The sequence below is a fragment of the Harmonia axyridis genome, chromosome 1, assembly GCF_914767665.1.
Source record: "Harmonia axyridis chromosome 1, icHarAxyr1.1, whole genome shotgun sequence".
Taxonomy (NCBI): Eukaryota; Metazoa; Arthropoda; class Insecta; order Coleoptera; family Coccinellidae; genus Harmonia; species Harmonia axyridis.
In genome coordinates, this window is record NC_059501.1 from 45288493 (window position 1) to 45307161 (window position 18669).

At 33.0% G+C, this 18669-nt stretch overlaps 1 protein-coding gene across 1 annotated transcript in view; it reads right to left on the reverse strand.

Annotated features, from left to right (window-relative positions):
* The window catches only part of LOC123677035 (cyclin-dependent kinase 6), a 75464-nt gene that overhangs the window by 13389 nt on the left and 43406 nt on the right, over positions 1-18669 (reverse strand). The window contains exon 4 of the mRNA XM_045613449.1: positions 5255-5393. Within this exon, the coding sequence (XP_045469405.1) occupies positions 5255-5393 (139 nt within the window). The remainder of the gene's footprint in view (positions 1-5254; positions 5394-18669) is intronic.

An 18669-nucleotide genomic window follows, 5' to 3' on the forward strand; every position in this document is an offset into this window, starting at 1 on the left:
TTGTTAAATACGTACCTGAAAATCATTGTGAGAAGAAGTGAAAAATTATTTAATCAATCTCAAGAAGAAATTTCCCTGGATTCAAGCAAGTTGAAGCAATATTAAATGGAAAATGGATTCAAAACAATGCAACTGAATTAATACGAATTAAGGTTATAATCCATTCGAGGTTAGGAGCATAGAAGACGATACCATACCATAACATAGAACACTGATGAGGTCGATGAAGATTTAAATACGTAAATATAAGATTAGATTAATATAAATTTAGTTATTAGATAAGAATTTCTTTATAGTTAGTGAATTTCGAAAATATTAATTAAATTTTTAAACAAAATTGAATTTGAATGAACCCTCCTGAGATATATAGAGTCGGCGCAAAATCATAAAAATATAGTTTCAAATTTAGTTATTGGATCGAATCAATTTAAATCAAATCAACAACAACATAATCTCAACTTGAATATATACGATCCATAACAAATTGGCGCCCAACGTGGGGCTTATATTAATTCAATTACAGCATTATTATATTAATTCAATTACAGCATTATTTTAAAAAAAATTTCAAATTAATACATAATTGTTGGAATCATATCATCGATTATTCAATAAAAAAATGGAAACAAGAAGTAAAACGAAAATTGGAGAAAAAGGGGATGAAGAAGAAAATGCAAGAGGAAATATGGAAATAAATGAAGAAAATAGAAAAGAACTGAATTTATGGGATATAATGAATGCAATAAAAAAATTAGAAGAAAATTGGAGTAAAAAATTTGAAGATTGTTCGAAAAGATTAGAAGAAAATTTGAGTAAAAAATTTGAAGATTGTTCGAAAAGTTTAGAAGAAAATATGAGTAAAAAATTTGAAGATCAGTCAAAAATATTGGATAAAAATTTGAAAGAAATTAAAGAAGAAAAGAAATTTCATTTGGCAGACAATATAACTGAAATGGATAAAAAACTTGGGGATAGATTAATGATTTGCAAGGAAAGGTTATATACTAAAAGAAATAAAGTACAAAAAGAATCTTCAGCTGAATCAGATACAGAAAGAAAAATATTTGAAGAGAATTTGGAGATTTGTGAAACTGGAGTTCAAAATCTAACAGAAGGAAATCTGAGTATTATATATAATGATATCAAAAAACAAAATGAGCAACTAGAAATCAATAAGATTGAGATGTATAAAATTGCAAGAATTCAAAATGAGAAGTCGAATGAAAAATTGAAAATTTTAGGAGAGATCAACATGAATTTCAATGAAAAATTAATAAATCAGTATACAGCACCTTTAATAGAATTTTCAGAAAATAAAAACAAGATTGACCAAAATCTATATGAGCTAGGAAATCCACAAAATTCAATAGAAGACAAATATTATGAAAATAAAGAGATAATTCTGAATTATAACAGTATAAGTGATACTCAAGCAAACCCATCAGAACGATACATTCAAGAAGTAGTGAAATATTCAAGAAAACTTGTCAATAGAGAACAAAACAAATGGGATATACAATTAAACAGAGTGGAATTTTTGTTGAATACAATGCATAATACAGTTAGAGAAGAAACAAATTTATATTCAATGAAACAAGAAAGAAATTGTTACAAAACAAGTCATATAAATAATGAAGACATCATGAAGAAGGTAAAAGTAAGATTGAAAAAGAATAGAAAAAGATACAGAAACAAAATGGAGAGGAGGAATAAAAGGAAATATGTGAAGTTTAAAAAAAGGAGATTTGGTTATTGTACGATCCCACAGGGTAACAGACAAGCGGAATAAGATTTGTGTGAAATTAAAACCTCCATTCGAGGGACCATATATAATAGATAATGAGAATGGTTTGAACAGTTATGTATTAAAAGAATTAGAAACAGAAAGAATAAGAGGAATTTTTCATATTAATGATTTATATGAATTCATCCAGACAACGAATGAAAGTTAATTTAAATTTCAATCAAATTTCAGAATTTTGGAGAAATTTAAATATTTTAAATTTTATATTGAAAATAAAAATTATCAAATATTAAATTTGGGGAATTGTTATGGAATGGTATTATCAACTTATAAAATCAATGAGAATACATTACCAGACTCTATCATTCGGAAACTACAGCAAATTCATCAAATAGATAATAAATTTTAACTTGATATGATCCAATAATTTTAAAGAAAGTAGAGTAACTTTATTCATTTATTCCATTCATTTGCACATTATAAAAGTAGCATAAATCCAATATTTCTAAAGTACTATATCAATATTCATTGAAAACATCTCAGGATCTGAAACAAAATGAAAATATTAATAAAATTCAAGTTCAATTTGATAAAATCAACAAAAGATATTCAACTCAAGTATCAGGAACCATTTATATATCATGTAAATAATGTTAAAAGAGTCAAAAGACTGAATATTCAATTTTCATTCAAAATGATAAAAAAATAATCATTTATTTTATATTTCCTATGTTAATTTTCATTAAATAGCTTGTGATCTAGTGAATTACATCTAAATGCAATCTCAAAAATGTAATATTAGCTGAAATTCCAAATAAAATTGTAAGAAAAGGATAGGGATAGGATATCGAATGATAAATCAGGGATTCCAAAGTAATTCATGTCTCAAACATACAAAAATGTATATATTTCATTAGATTATAGTATAATTTAAAAATATGTAGTAGATTTTAGGAGTTATAGATAGAAATCTTTGAATATTAGGTCAAAGAAAGTGAATATTAGAAAAATTTCAAAATTGTATATAGAATATTTGAAAATTTTGTAACTTCGAATCGACCGAATGCAACATATGTGGTACCAAAAGATGGGGAATTAAATGAAGAAATTAACTAGATCAAGATTGAAGAGAGAAAACTTACCTCAAAAGAGAAAATTGCGAAAGCATCATATTTGGAAAATTTTTTGACATCCAAGGCAATCTTGATTTCAAGAAAAAATTGAAAATCTATATAAAGCCCAGCCGAATGACAGCTAATCAGTCAGTAAAAAACCATTATTGAGAGCACATCACCTGACTCAAGAAATATACCTGAAATAATTGATAAACGAAAGAATTTATTTACGAAAATTTGCAAGATATTAAAATTGTTAAATACGTACCTGAAAATCATTGTGAAAAGAAGTGAAAAATTATTTAATCAATCTCAAGAAGAAATTTCCCTGGATTCAAGCAAGTTGAAGCAATATTAAATGGAAAATGGATTCAAAACAATGCAACTGAATTAATACGAATTAAGGTTATAATCCATTCGAGGTTAGGAGCATAGAAGACGATACCATACCATAACATAGAACACTGATGAGGTCGATGAAGATTTAAATACGTAAATATAAGATTAGATTAATATAAATTTAGTTATTAGATAAGAATTTCTTTATAGTTAGTGAATTTCGAAAATATTAATTAAATTTTTAAACAAAATTGAATTTGAATGAACCCTCCTGAGATATATAGAGTCGGCGCAAAATCATAAAAATATAGTTTCAAATTTAGTTATTGGATCGAATCAATTTAAATCAAATCAACAACAACATAATCTCAACTTGAATATATACGATCCATATTAATATATATATATATATATATATATATATATATATATATATATATATATATACAGTGAGATAAATTATTTGCCGAATAAAGTAAGGAGGTGTGGTTGGGTATCTAGGCAATTTAGAAAAGATCAACAGTCTATAGTCTATTCATCTATATTTCGAACCAATATGCGGTTCTTCTTCAGGATGCTAAAAAAATCACACAAATTACAAAGTTGTAAAAACAGCAATCTATGTATATATATATATATATATATATATATATATATATAGTTGAACTGAACTTGATTTTTATTTTATAGTTATCATTATCCTGCCACTCCAGATGTCACCTGTCATCGACTTAAAGTTATCCTGCTGGAGTTCGCTATTTCGACCATTTGAAAGAATAGTCTACGCTCGCTTTAATATAAATATAACTAGAGAAAACGACGAATATTCACGAAAATAGAATGTCTAACATTTTCCTAGACCGATTTATTCGATTCTTAAAATATTGAAGGAAGGCGATAGTGAAGGGTGACAAAACTTCAAAATTGGTAATTACTCGGTCAATTAGTTAAAGAATTAGTTAACAGTGAACTTTACGCATAAGATGAACATCACTCCCAAACGAAGGCTTTCAGGCGATTAAAACCTTTTGATACGAGTGTTCCATGATGACCTTCATTCATTCATGGTATCCGATTTTCGTATTCTTTCCGGGACACTTTGTATAAACTGCTAGGGAAGAGAAAGAAAATGAAATCGGCGAATGTGACCCCTCTATCCTCAAAAACAAAGTAGTTTTAGAACATTTTTGAGGGAAAATAACCTTTTTCGGCAACCGTCACTTCCTGGACGCTTTTTCTCTGAGAAAGTAGCATTTCCCGGCCTAGTCCGGAAAGTACGTACTTCCCGGACTATGTCTGAAAAGAATCACGTCGTTTGTGTTATTGTGAATATGAAAATCTTGATAGGTATATTTTTTAATAAATGCAGTTGATCATTACCATAGCAACCAAGAAAACGGCTGACAGTTCATATGAACTTAGTTGTCAACAATTTGCATGTTTTTTGATCGCAATAGCAATAAAATATGGAAAGCAGCAGCGATAGTGTTATTCTACACGGTTGCCGAAAAAATATTGTACGCAACACGCCCGGACTTGTTACGTAACTTACTATTTCACCTGCAATACCTCTTATCACAGACAAAAACGCTAGTATCTGCCATTCACGTTCTTTCTATTACACGTTACGTTACGTGTTTTTGTGGTCTGAATAAAAGGGCACACACCTTCTTGAAACGGCGGTTATTCTCTGAAAAGTGTGTGTGAATTAAGTTTATCGTATTCAAATAATGAACAAAAACAAAAACCGATGTAGATTTATTTGAAATGAAATCAGATTTATGAAAAAAAATTCAAACTTCATAACACTGGTAATATCGATATTCTGTATGAGTTTCCAGATAGTTCTTCATCGCCATCATGTCGAAATTGATTCATATATTTTGTAGAGCGAATTTCAATGGGAAATTTCACCGCCTTCGGGGGCGCCGCGGTATTTTCTCTTTGACATAGATTTCAAATTGGGTCCTACAGTCATCCTAACGTAATGAAAAACGCGTCGTCATTGTTCTTACAGCATGATAATGAAGAAAATTTGTAAAGAATGAATACTTACCAAAACAAGATCTTCTGCATTTGAACAAAGATTAGGAATCATCTGTGCTAATCCAGAGGCATCGACAATCTCAAAAGAATCATACTTAACACATACATTTTCTTTTGGCCATTCATCTCTAGATGGTTTTCCCAATATTCTAAGGAAAATAGAATAAAATTCAATGTTGCAGAAACTGGATAAAATAATATGTCTTAATAATGATTATGATTTGACAATGGTTGTTTACAGAATTCCACAGAAACTACTCGGAACTTACAGTAGCTGAGCAATTAATACCGGATAATATTAAGAAAAATTACCCAATGTGAAAGTGAACATCATGATTAAGTTCAATAAAATCTCCGCGACACCACTCTATGCTAAGGATAATATTCCGGTCATTCCAATTGTCTATAATGAATTTTGATCAAGATCAAATTTTCAAATTATGCTATGTTTTCAGTGGAAAAATTGTGAAACGTTATTGAATATTAGAATCTTCAATAACTTTACAGCGAAAAATAGTTGGACCATACTCTATGGCAGATCTGTGACGAGAACTGTATAATAGTGCTTCGAGCTTGTCCTCCATCGGGCGCCTCCCAAGGTGGCGGGTAAGAGAAAGCCTTACCATAATTTGTTCAATTGTTAATATTTAGATGTATTTTTCATTTTAAACATAAATTTTGATTTGATCGTCATATTCTAATAAATTAAAAACCCTTTTATGATAGGCAACTTTTGATACAACCTACAACGTTGTCGGTTCTTAGACGAAAAAAATTGACTTCAAATCCGCTGCCTTGGACCCAACGGTTTTCATTTCGATACAAACTTGGCAACGCTGTGACATAAACGACATTCTCTGTGACAAATGTCAAAGATGCACACGTGGGGTGTCTCTTCAAAATTCGATTATTGGTGTTATTATCATTTATAATTAGCTCATATTACTGCTTATGTTAAATACAGTAAGTTTATATATATATATATATATATATATATATATATATATATATATATATATATATATATATATATATATATATATATATATATATATATATATATAAACTTACTGTATTTAACATAAGCAGTAATATGAGCTAATTATAAATGATAATAACACCAATAATCGAATTTATTATATATATATATATATATATATATATATATATATATATATATATATATATCAACAATTTTAATTCCCAATATACAACAATAGTTATAAGTATGATAAGGGGTGTGGGAAAATTGATAAGTGTTATAATTTCACTCTTCTTTATTTCATTTAGTCGACGTTTCGATCCCGATGGGGACCTTCTTCAGGACTCTACAATAGCAATAGAAAACAGTCAAAAACATGGCAATCACAAAACATGTAAAAATAGTACATACCGAAATACAGAGTTGTAAAGATCTTATTTGAACACAAATCAATAGCTCTCAAGAAAGCAATGAACAAGAACATCAACAAATTTAGCGAAAAAAGATCTGATATTTCGTTAGCACAAGAGTAGAAATCAATTATCATATGTAAATAAGGTAAACAGAATAATCAACAAAATGAGAGGTTGTCAAAAATGTTGTCAACCAGACTTGCCACAGAATACACGCACATGACAAATGAAACATAGAATAGCATTAAATCACACTTGGTCGCAGTAATTCACTCTCACCGAACTCAGAACAAATGCGATTATTGAAAGACTCCATGAACCGAATCCAATCCCCTCTCACAGAAATAGTCCGGAACATAGATTTCACTATTACGTTATCCCGACTGTAGAACTTGTGGAAATATTCATTCCATTTGATCCATCCAATTCACTGCCACCAAACTGGTCATAATGAATCAAATAAGTATAGATGGAGCCAATATTGTTTACATCCCTTCTGTAATTCATAGAACAAGTGTGGCGTTTAATATGGTACATCTCTAAGAAACATCTTTTCTTTCCACTAACTGCACATTCAAGAATTTTGGTGGAATCATAATCCATTGGGTGATCTTTGTCCCGGGTATGGTCTGCTAGGGCACAAATCTTATTTGGATTCTTGATGTCGCTCTTGTGTTGAGCAATCCTTCTCTTCAAAAGCTGAGATGTCTGACCAATATACACCTCACTACATATTGAACATGGAATACAATACACCACACCACTCATATTATCAACAGTCATCCTATCTTTCACTCGACTGTATAGTCTGTCAATTTTAAAATAAGATTTCGGAATCAATTTAATTTGTGTGGTCTTTAGGAGGTTAATTAATGCATTAGTCATACCATTTATTAGGGGAATAGAAGAGTAAAGAATACTATCTACGTTCTCAGTGTCCACAGTGGTGGATGCGCCCCTCTCTCCATTCGTTGGCTGTCTCGAAGGAGTGGTATTGTATATCAATCTGGACAACAACCTCTTTGGGTATCCATTCTCTAGCATCAATTGTAACAATAACCTCAGATTCTGCTGCCTTAGACTTGGATGGGCAACTTTTTCGATGCGATTCTTCAATCCTAAAATCATGTTTACCTTTTGTCCATGTGGATGATTGGAAAAACAGTGTAAGTATCTCCCTGAACTTGTTGGCTTTCGGTACCAATCCAGAATCATCCTATTTTCCGGTGTTCGAATCACCCTTGTATCCAGGAATGGGACACCACTCGCTGTTTCTTCCTCCAACGTAAACTGTATACTTTCATGTTCACTGTTAAACCTGTTTAGAACGAAAGCAACCTGGTCTTTAGGTACAGCACATATTAGATCATCAACATATTTCTTGATGAAAGGAATGTGAAAAGGAATGCTAACAAGAATGCAGTCCAGAAGGAAATCCATTACTACTTCAGCAATGGACGGACTGAAGTTGGAACCCATAGGGGAACCGAGCACCTGTTTGAAGAACCTACCATTAAAAAGAAAATAGTTAGAAGAAAACAGGAACTTAATGGCATATATGAATTCTTCTTTTGGTAGACTAGTGTGGTTTTTGATAGTATCCCACTTGTTCTCAACAGCTGAGACTGCCAACTCTACAGGAATGTTGGTGAAAAGAGATACAACGTCCAGGCTGATCAGGACATAATCAACAGGTAACTGGAAACCATTCACACATTGGGCAAAAGCAAAGGAATCTTCAATAAAATATCTACTTCTGGTGGAAGAAAGATATTTAGACAGGATGTCTGAAACAAAAACTGACAGTTTGGAAGTGGGGGTGTTGACAGATGATATTATTGGTCTCAAGGCAAGAATGGGTTTGTGGATTTTTGGTAAACCGTAGAATCTAGCGGGAACTGAATTATAAATGTACAGTAATTTACCTTGTACTTGTGTTATGTGGCCCCCACATGAATTGGATGGATCAAATGGAATGAATATTTCCACAAGTTCTACAGTCGGGATAACGTAATAGTGAAATCTATGTTCCGGACTATTTCTGTGAGAGGGGATTGGATTCGGTTCATGGAGTCTTTCAATAATCGCATTTGTTCTGAGTTCGGTGAGAGTGAATTACTGCGACCAAGTGTGATTTAATGCTATTCTATGTTTCATTTGTCATGTGCGTGTATTCTGTGGCAAGTCTGGTTGACAACATTTTTGACAACCTCTCATTTTGTTGATTATTCTGTTTACCTTATTTACATATGATAATTGATTTCTACTCTTGTGCTAACGAAATATCAGATCTTTTTTCGCTAAATTTGTTGATGTTCTTGTTCATTGCTTTCTTGAGAGCTATTGATTTGTGTTCAAATAAGATCTTTACAACTCTGTATTTCGGTATGTACTATTTTTACATGTTTTGTGATTGCCATGTTTTTGACTGTTTTCTATTGCTATTGTAGAGTCCTGAAGAAGGTCCCCATCGGGATCGAAACGTCGACTAAATGAAATAAAGAAGAGTGAAATTATAACACTTATCAATTTTCCCACACCCCTTATCATACTTATAACTATTGTTGTATATTGGGAATTAAAATTGTTGATATTTAAGCATGGGGTTTTATGCAGAAGTAAGAAACAACTATGGAAGAGTAGCATATGAGGCGTTGAAGTCATGGTCTTCGTACAATATGAAACTGGCATCTTATAGAAACCGAAGAGTGTTCCTTTTGGAATGCAAAAGACAGGGTTTACTTCCCAAACATATTTCCAGCAATATGAATTATTTGTTCAGCTCAGCAAGTGATTCAGGTTCGTCCAGACAGGTTCAAGCTATGTTGGAGAAATCAAGGCGTCTCGTTCTTCAATTTGAGATCACTGTGACTGTGACCAGGATAGGAAGAATGGAGTGTGAGTCTTCCAGGTTGTGGCAGATCTTGGAGGGGTTGCTTCCACCAGAGATGCTAATTCGTTTTGAATCTTACCAGTCCAGAAGGTACAGAAGAGAATTTGCTGCTATCAAGGAGAGAAATCTGATGAAGGTGAGAGCTCTATCGGATGAACTTCTAAAGAGAGTAGAACCACAAGAAGGGTGGGTTAGGAATGTTAGTTCTGTGATTATACCAGATAGAATATTGAAATTCCTAGCACTGGGCCCCAGATTCGGCATTGATATTCCTTTGAAGGAGGTTTCCATGTCGGGACTGTTGGCAGATGTAGAGAGCATTATAGACCTTAATGATAGACTGTCAGATGAGGGGAAGAACATCAAACGTTCCCAAGCTGCTAATATTATAACCAACTACATCAAACCTGGAAAAAGGACTAATAATGTTTTCCAGAGAGAATTTTACCACTGTAAGAGGTACCTAAGTCAACATCAAGAATTGCTTGTGTTACGGGCTGATAAAGGCAATGTTACGGTATTGATGGATAAGGATCAGTACATAGAGCACTCCAACACAATTTTGCTCAATGAACAATATTACCAACTTCTTCCTAACAGAGATCCAACCATTACAATACAAGGTAAATGTAATGCATTGATTAAGCGATGGGTCAGTGGGGGCCACATAACACAAGTACAAGGTAAATTACTGTACATTTATAATTCAGTTCCCGCTAGATTCTACGGTTTACCAAAAATCCACAAACCCATTCTTGCCTTGAGACCAATAATATCATCTGTCAACACCCCCACTTCCAAACTGTCAGTTTTTGTTTCAGACATCCTGTCTAAATATCTTTCTTCCACCAGAAGTAGATATTTTATTGAAGATTCCTTTGCTTTTGCCCAATGTGTGAATGGTTTCCAGTTACCTGTTGATTATGTCCTGATCAGCCTGGACGTTGTATCTCTTTTCACCAACATTCCTGTAGAGTTGGCAGTCTCAGCTGTTGAGAACAAGTGGGATACTATCAAAAACCACACTAGTCTACCAAAAGAAGAATTCATATATGCCATTAAGTTCCTGTTTTCTTCTAACTATTTTCTTTTTAATGGTAGGTTCTTCAAACAGGTGCTCGGTTCCCCTATGGGTTCCAACTTCAGTCCGTCCATTGCTGAAGTAGTAATGGATTTCCTTCTGGACTGCATTCTTGTTAGCATTCCTTTTCACATTCCTTTCATCAAGAAATATGTTGATGATCTAATATGTGCTGTACCTAAAGACCAGGTTGCTTTCGTTCTAAACAGGTTTAACAGTGAACATGAAAGTATACAGTTTACGTTGGAGGAAGAAACAGCGAGTGGTGTCCCATTCCTGGATACAAGGGTGATTCGAACACCGGAAAATAGGCTGATTCTGGATTGGTACCGAAAGCCAACAAGTTCAGGGAGATACTTACACTGTTTTTCCAATCATCCACATGGACAAAAGGTAAACATGATTTTAGGATTGAAGAATCGCATCGAAAAAGTTGCCCATCCAAGTCTAAGGCAGCAGAATCTGAGGTTATTGTTACAATTGATGCTAGAGAATGGATACCCAAAGAGGTTGTTGTCCAGATTGATATACAATACCACTCCTTCGAGACAGCCAACGAATGGAGAGAGGGGCGCATCCACCACTGTGGACACTGAGAACGTAGATAGTATTCTTTACTCTTCTATTCCCCTAATAAATGGTATGACTAATGCATTAATTAACCTCCTAAAGACCACACAAATTAAATTGATTCCGAAATCTTATTTTAAAATTGACAGACTATACAGTCGAGTGAAAGATAGGATGACTGTTGATAATATGAGTGGTGTGGTGTATTGTATTCCATGTTCAATATGTAGTGAGGTGTATATTGGTCAGACATCTCAGCTTTTGAAGAGAAGGATTGCTCAACACAAGAGCGACATCAAGAATCCAAATAAGATTTGTGCCCTAGCAGACCATACCCGGGACAAAGATCACCCAATGGATTATGATTCCACCAAAATTCTTGAATGTGCAGTTAGTGGAAAGAAAAGATGTTTCTTAGAGATGTACCATATTAAACGCCACACTTGTTCTATGAATTACAGAAGGGATGTAAACAATATTGGCTCCATCTATACTTATTTGATTCATTATGACCAGTTTGGTGGCAGTGAATTGGATGGATCAAATGGAATGAATATTTCCACAAGTTCTACAGTCGGGATAACGTAATAGTGAAATCTATGTTCCGGACTATTTCTGTGAGAGGGGATTGGATTCGGTTCATGGAGTCTTTCAATAATCGCATTTGTTCTGAGTTCGGTGAGAGTGAATTACTGCGACCAAGTGTGATTTAATGCTATTCTATGTTTCATTTGTCATGTGCGTGTATTCTGTGGCAAGTCTGGTTGACAACATTTTTGACAACCTCTCATTTTGTTGATTATTCTGTTTACCTTATTTACATATGATAATTGATTTCTACTCTTGTGCTAACGAAATATCAGATCTTTTTTCGCTAAATTTGTTGATGTTCTTGTTCATTGCTTTCTTGAGAGCTATTGATTTGTGTTCAAATAAGATCTTTACAACTCTGTATTTCGGTATGTACTATTTTTACATGTTTTGTGATTGCCATGTTTTTGACTGTTTTCTATTGCTATTGTAGAGTCCTGAAGAAGGTCCCCATCGGGATCGAAACGTCGACTAAATGAAATAAAGAAGAGTGAAATTATAACACTTATCAATTTTCCCACACCCCTTATCATACTTATAACTATATATATATATATATATATGAATATATATATAAATAATATACCCTCATTAGGAGTTGCTCTTGGCGCATTGACGCCCGGGTAACTCTGAAAAATCACAAATGTGTGAAAAAAAAAAATATATATATATATATATATATATATATATAAATATATACAGGGTGAGTCTTTGACTTGTACATATATTTTAACCGAAGGTTCCTGAGGTCAAAAGAAATACTTTTTTCATTTACCATTTTTTCCGATTCGGCCCTGTTAAAAAGATATAGCCATTTTAAATTTTCAAAATGAGCTAATTCACCCCTGAAAACCGGAACACTGAAGTTTTCTCAAGCATAAGATATACCTTTTGAACCTTGGAAATAAGCTACTAAATTAGAAAAACCATCATAAACTTACGTTTTACATTCCATTTGTTGAACAAAGTAGTGTTTATAATAAAATAAATGAGTTATTCCAATTTCGTTGACGCTAAAGATTAAATATTCTTCTCTTGATTTCTATTTCATTTTCGATAATTATAACGAATTAAGCTCGCTACCACCCATATTAGCTCTGATACTCATAATTCATAACCATTCATTCATTATATTTCATTTATATGATATCGTTTTGTTTACAAGAATTGCCATTTAACCTTAAAATCTCAAATAAATAATATTAATCTGTGAAAGTTCTAACACATACTATAGTAATCTGTGGTTTTAAGTTTGACTTTCAAATTTCGAGTGATGCCAAATATAAACACAGCAGTTCGGTTCGAATAATCTATGTTCTAACCTAAAATTTTCATTTACAGTTTACACTGTTATTGTTATAAGATATTTGTTATGAAATGAAGCATTTGATTTGTTCCAACTATCTCATAAAAATATTGAAATGCATCAATATTTTTGAAGCCATCAGTATGAAAATATGGAAATATGTAAAATATTCTGGCTCTGTAATCAATGAAAAATGTTAGACTCCACTTGTAATCAAATTTGTTCTTAATGTGTACCTACATTATAGCCAACTTCACTACTTAATTCATCTTGATTTTGGCATTGAAAATAAATGAGAAGTATTCAATTTAAATATCCACAATAGAATATCCAGTTTCTTTCAACTCACCTAATTTGTTTTCACATTAAAACAATTATGGCCATTTTGGAAGTATGTCAATCATATGCTCTTAGGATGAATTTATGGAATAGCAAAAGAATAAAAGTATTCAATCTCAATCACATGAAAATTTGTCTAGTATGTACCTAGTCCTAGTGGTATGTTTCGATGTGAGTTTGAATGAGCCGAAGAAGAATACAGTATTGTTCGATAGCAGCAGTCTTTAGTGGGATATTGATTGTTGTCATTATAATGGGACTATTTTGTGAAAACTTTTTTAAACATGGGCTTTATGAATAATCTGGACTTTTCAAAAAGAATGTTGATTTTAGTGAAGTATCTTCTTATTATCAGAGCTGTGCCAAAGCTCGGTAATTTGTAATCAAATCGAGGAGTTGAGGTGAGCTTATTCAAATAACTTCATTTTCAAACTAAGTTGGCTAGTACTTCAATTCTAAAATCTGAGACATGACATCATAGTAAATATTCATTTCTGTGGTTTTTTTTTTCCACAACAGAACAGAGTTGCATTCAGCCAAAGTACCCAATTTTTTGAATTTCACAGATAATTTTTTTTTTTTAAGATCAAGTATTCGAAAACGGCGCTTTGTACGAGAAAACATGAAGAATACTTTTATTTTTCAAATTAGCCAAATATTCTTCAATGAACGTTCAAATTACTCTTAAGAGTTGGTTTCTTCGAATTTCTGGTATTTTTATGGGATAATGTTCAAAATAAAGAAACAGAAGAATGTGTATGGAATCTTGTGTTCGGATAAGATGTATCACATAAAAAAAAATGCTATATTTCAAAAATCATTTCCTTCGATGGAACCATTTACGAGATATAGCCGAAAATCACATTTTTTTAACGATTTTCAACAGCCTGTATCTTTTTAACCGGGCCGAATCAGAAAGAATGGTAAAGGAAAAAAGTGTTTCTTTTGACCTCAGGAATCTTGGGTTAAAATATATGTACAAGTCAAAGACTCATAAAAAACGACGTAATGCGAGAGAATATGTGTCACCGAATGAAATTGTTGAGTGATCAGGTTTAAATGGCAACGCTACAGTGTACCGTCCGGAAGCATTTCTAGAATAGTTCTGAGTGAATGAGGTCTCACAAAATTGATCTTCTGGCGATACGATGACAGTCTCCGAAACTTCTTCAAGCTCCCAGAATCTTTTCAACGAAGATTTAAAACATGATTCGGATAATGATAAATGAAAATTGTTAACTGATATGTTAGGTGATTGAATCTTCCCCATGAAAACCCAACCAAATACTGTCTCAAGTGCTGTCGGTTCTAAACCGTTACCCTCAATACGACCCTGCCGAATTATTAAAGAGAATATCTCCGCTCCAAGAAGGAGATCTATCGATTTCGGTATGGAAAAGTCCGGATCTGCCAACCTCCTTTCATAGACACAATTCCAATAAGAATGGTTTACGAAAGAACTTGGCATCTCCAAACAAATCTTCGGAATTATGACTGCATCGAATGTAAAAGATGGATTTATTTGACCTGCTGGACGAATAGTACATTCAGTGCTGCACTTAGCAGAAGATGAGCTTTCCCCAATTCCATTTATCGAAAATGAAGTATTACAAACTTTCAAGCGTTATTTATCCACACACGATTGAGTTATAACATTTATTTGAGAACCCCCATCTAACAGAACTCGGACCTTCTGATATCTACCCCAAGCATCACGAATTTCGACCTGAGCGGTTGCTAAGAGGACGGTAGAATTTGATGAAACGTTCGTTAAAACTTGAGCTGAGCCTGTATTAGAACCAAATGAATTTGCAGCATTGAAATGAAACTTCTCTGTTGAAGGATTATTATCCGCATTACTGCGTATGTGTAACAGGGTATGGTGTTTCCCGTTGCAAGTACGACAATTTGATTTTGAAGAACAATTATTTATCTGATGTCCAGAATGGAGGCAATTGATACACCAATTTTTGTCTTTCACAATTTTGAAACGATCCTGCGCAGTTTGTTCTAAAAATGATGGACATTTGTAAATATTATGAGCTAACTTGCAATAATTACAGTTTATAAGTTTCTTGATTGATTCGTTTTTCGTTTGAACGAGAAGCACCGAATTTCTTTTATTCATTGAAACAGAACTGGACTTCGAAAGTTGAGAATTCGAAACTAAATGAGTTTTCGAAGGAAGAGAGAGAGCGGCTGACTCCAATGCTATACATTGATTTGTCAGGAAATTTCGCAAATTGACAAATGAAGGAATATCTGTTGAACATTCTTGTAATTCAAAGCGTTTGATGGATGCTGATTCTAATTTCTGAATGAGAATATGAAATAAAACAAAGTCCCATTGGTCAACGAGTAAACCTAAATTCTTTAATACCGATAAATTCTCCGCAAAACCTCTAGAATTCGCCTAAGGCCTATAGATGAATCACTGTGAAGCTTTGGAACATTATAGATTTCCTTCCAACATGTATTAGCAAGAAGCCGTTTATTCTGATATCTTCCTGTTAATGTCTCAAAAGCATTTTCATAGTTTTCAGCAGTCAATGGAAACCTTTTTAATAGACTTAAAGCATGAGAAGAAAGTGAACTAAGGAGGTATTGAAACTTTTCTATCTGACTTAAGTTGGAATTTTCATGCACCAAGCTTTTGAACATATCAAAGAAAGTAGGCCACTCTTTATAATTCCCATCGAAAATGGGAACTGAGAGACGGGCTACTATTTTCTTGTTTTACTAAAGGAAATAAATTAATGTAAATCGTTTTAATGGTGTAATAATTATCCATAAAAGCCGTTCGAGTAACCTTTTCAGCGTCAAATTCAGGTTCATCTGAAGATGCGATAATAGACACAATGGACGTGTGTAAATTCTGAAAATCTCCTCAAGTTTTTCAAATCTTTATTTGAATCGTACGTGGAGACATTCGTCAGTAACGGCGAATTGCGCTAGACTCAAGATTTCCTCGAGATCGTCACTTAGTATCTGTCGACGAGCTTTGAGTTGTTTCAATTTTGTTGTCATTATTACTGATTATTCAAGGTATACTGCAGAAAACAATATGAATTTCGATCTGAATAATTTTGAAAAAGAGAAAATTCAATAGCCTGTTGAAACGAATCAAGTTAATCTTAGATTGAATTTATTGGATTGAAAATGATAAAATACAAACAAAATTATGCAAGTTTATTTTTGTTGATGTTTTGAAATGAGGTTATGAACATAGATCAGAACAAATCAGAAGCTGTGTATGGTCTAAGATAATGAAAGTCAAGTTCGATTGTAACGGTTCAATTTACACCATTGGATATTTCGGTTGGTACTACGCCCTCTGGAGGCTGATTGTGAATTCAACTCGGAATATTCCGTATTAATATAAATTTGAATTTATTATGGAACAGTTATTTCCGGATAAGTGAGGTCGAATATCATTACCGTTGGGAAATATTTTATAGTTTCTGGATTTCTTGTATTACTTTTCTTCTGTGTGGGAAGTTTCGTTTGACAACTGGTAGATTCTGTGGTTATGGATTGTCAAAATGGAGGTTATCGGCGATTTGAGAATTTTTTTGAAAGAGATTTTTTTGGAAGAAAATTGGACTTGAATTGGAGAATATATGATCTCGAATCATCCTTGTTATAGGCGATTATTTCTTCAATTTGGGTAATTCCCTGTTTGGTTTATGGTATTGTGAATATTTCTGGGAACTACGTTTTATACGTGATTATAAAAGTTTTCTTCCACAAGGCCTATCTCTTATATTGAATTTACTCTGAAGATCTGAGAGGTATGATATCATTTCTATATCTTGAGATGTTGTCTGAAATTTCTGTTTTATTAGGATTCACTTCCCGGCTATAAGTTCGAACACCTGTTGAACTTACACGAAGAATATCAAGAAGATCCTTTTCCCTCGAACAACATCTGAGAGGTATAAATTCCTTTTCATTTTGTGAACAATATCTTATTGTCTTTTATTAGGGTCCTAGTGCCTGGATATTTTTGGGAATCCTAGTGCCTGGTTGGATTTGAAATCCTAGTGCCTGGATAATTGTTTGGAATCCTAGTGCCTGGGTAACGTTGAGAATCCTAGTGCCTGGTTACGTTCTGGAGTCTGGTATATGGTATGGTTTGAGGTTATGGTACTTATTTTCTGGTGTATGGTGGTGAATTTCTGGTGCAGTTCTGATGTATGATACATTCTGATATATGGTACAGTTCGAGTACATAGTATATTGCTGACATATGGTGTAGCTCGAGTAGATGGTACATTCTACGTATAGAGATCTCACCGTTAGATTTGCTGTCAAGTCAACCTTCAATATTGATTTCGTATCAGGTAACCGGTGCTTGCACTGGCTTTAAGAGTATTGTATTGAGATTTAGTTTTGATTTATTGTACTGATAGTAAATCAGTTATTTGAATAGGAGTTAACGGTTTTATTATTAATTTTCTATCCATTGATAGTTGTATTGAAGTTATAAGTTATATTGAATAAAGGTTGTTTCATGCTTATTATACACTGTTGCAATTGTAAACAGTTTGCGGTGAGGTGCACTTCACTAACTGGCCATTTATTTTAACAACTATAATACTTGTGTATCCCTTCAGGATTTGTGACTGGAATTTATTATTACTTTATTCAACCTGCTATTTTATACCAGCCAGTTATTACAACCACTGTATTTGTATATTCCTTCTGGATCTGTGGTTTAGGTCAATCTTCTTGTTCAACTTGGTTAATTTGTATGGGGTTTATTATCTGGTCTAGTTGGAGTTTGTCGAACTCCGTTTACGTTAGTTTCGGTACTGATATTTAAGGTTTAGCCTAAGCCAAGTATAGGCTGATATAAGGCTTCTGTTTTGAGGATTAGTTTAGGCATTATAGGTTATAGGAAGCCCTTCTGGCATTTGTTGTTGATTATAGTTTATAGGAAGCCCTTCTGGCATTTGTTAGTGTTAGGTAAAGTTTTGGGAAGCCCTTCTGGCTCTTGGTAATTTAGAGAATTCTTTTTCATTAATTTTTTTATTATCAACCACTGCATAAATTTTAATTTTATTAAACGTTTGACTTGAGTGATTTGTTTCACTGCTACTCTGGTAGAGGAGTACGCAATTTATTCTTAAGACAGGCATATCTCTACCTGGCGCCCATTATTACCTTCCATCTAATTTTGAAGAACTCACTCCCATCTTCAATGAGTGTAGTCGCGAGCCGAATTTAAGCCTTGTGACCGGCTTACTC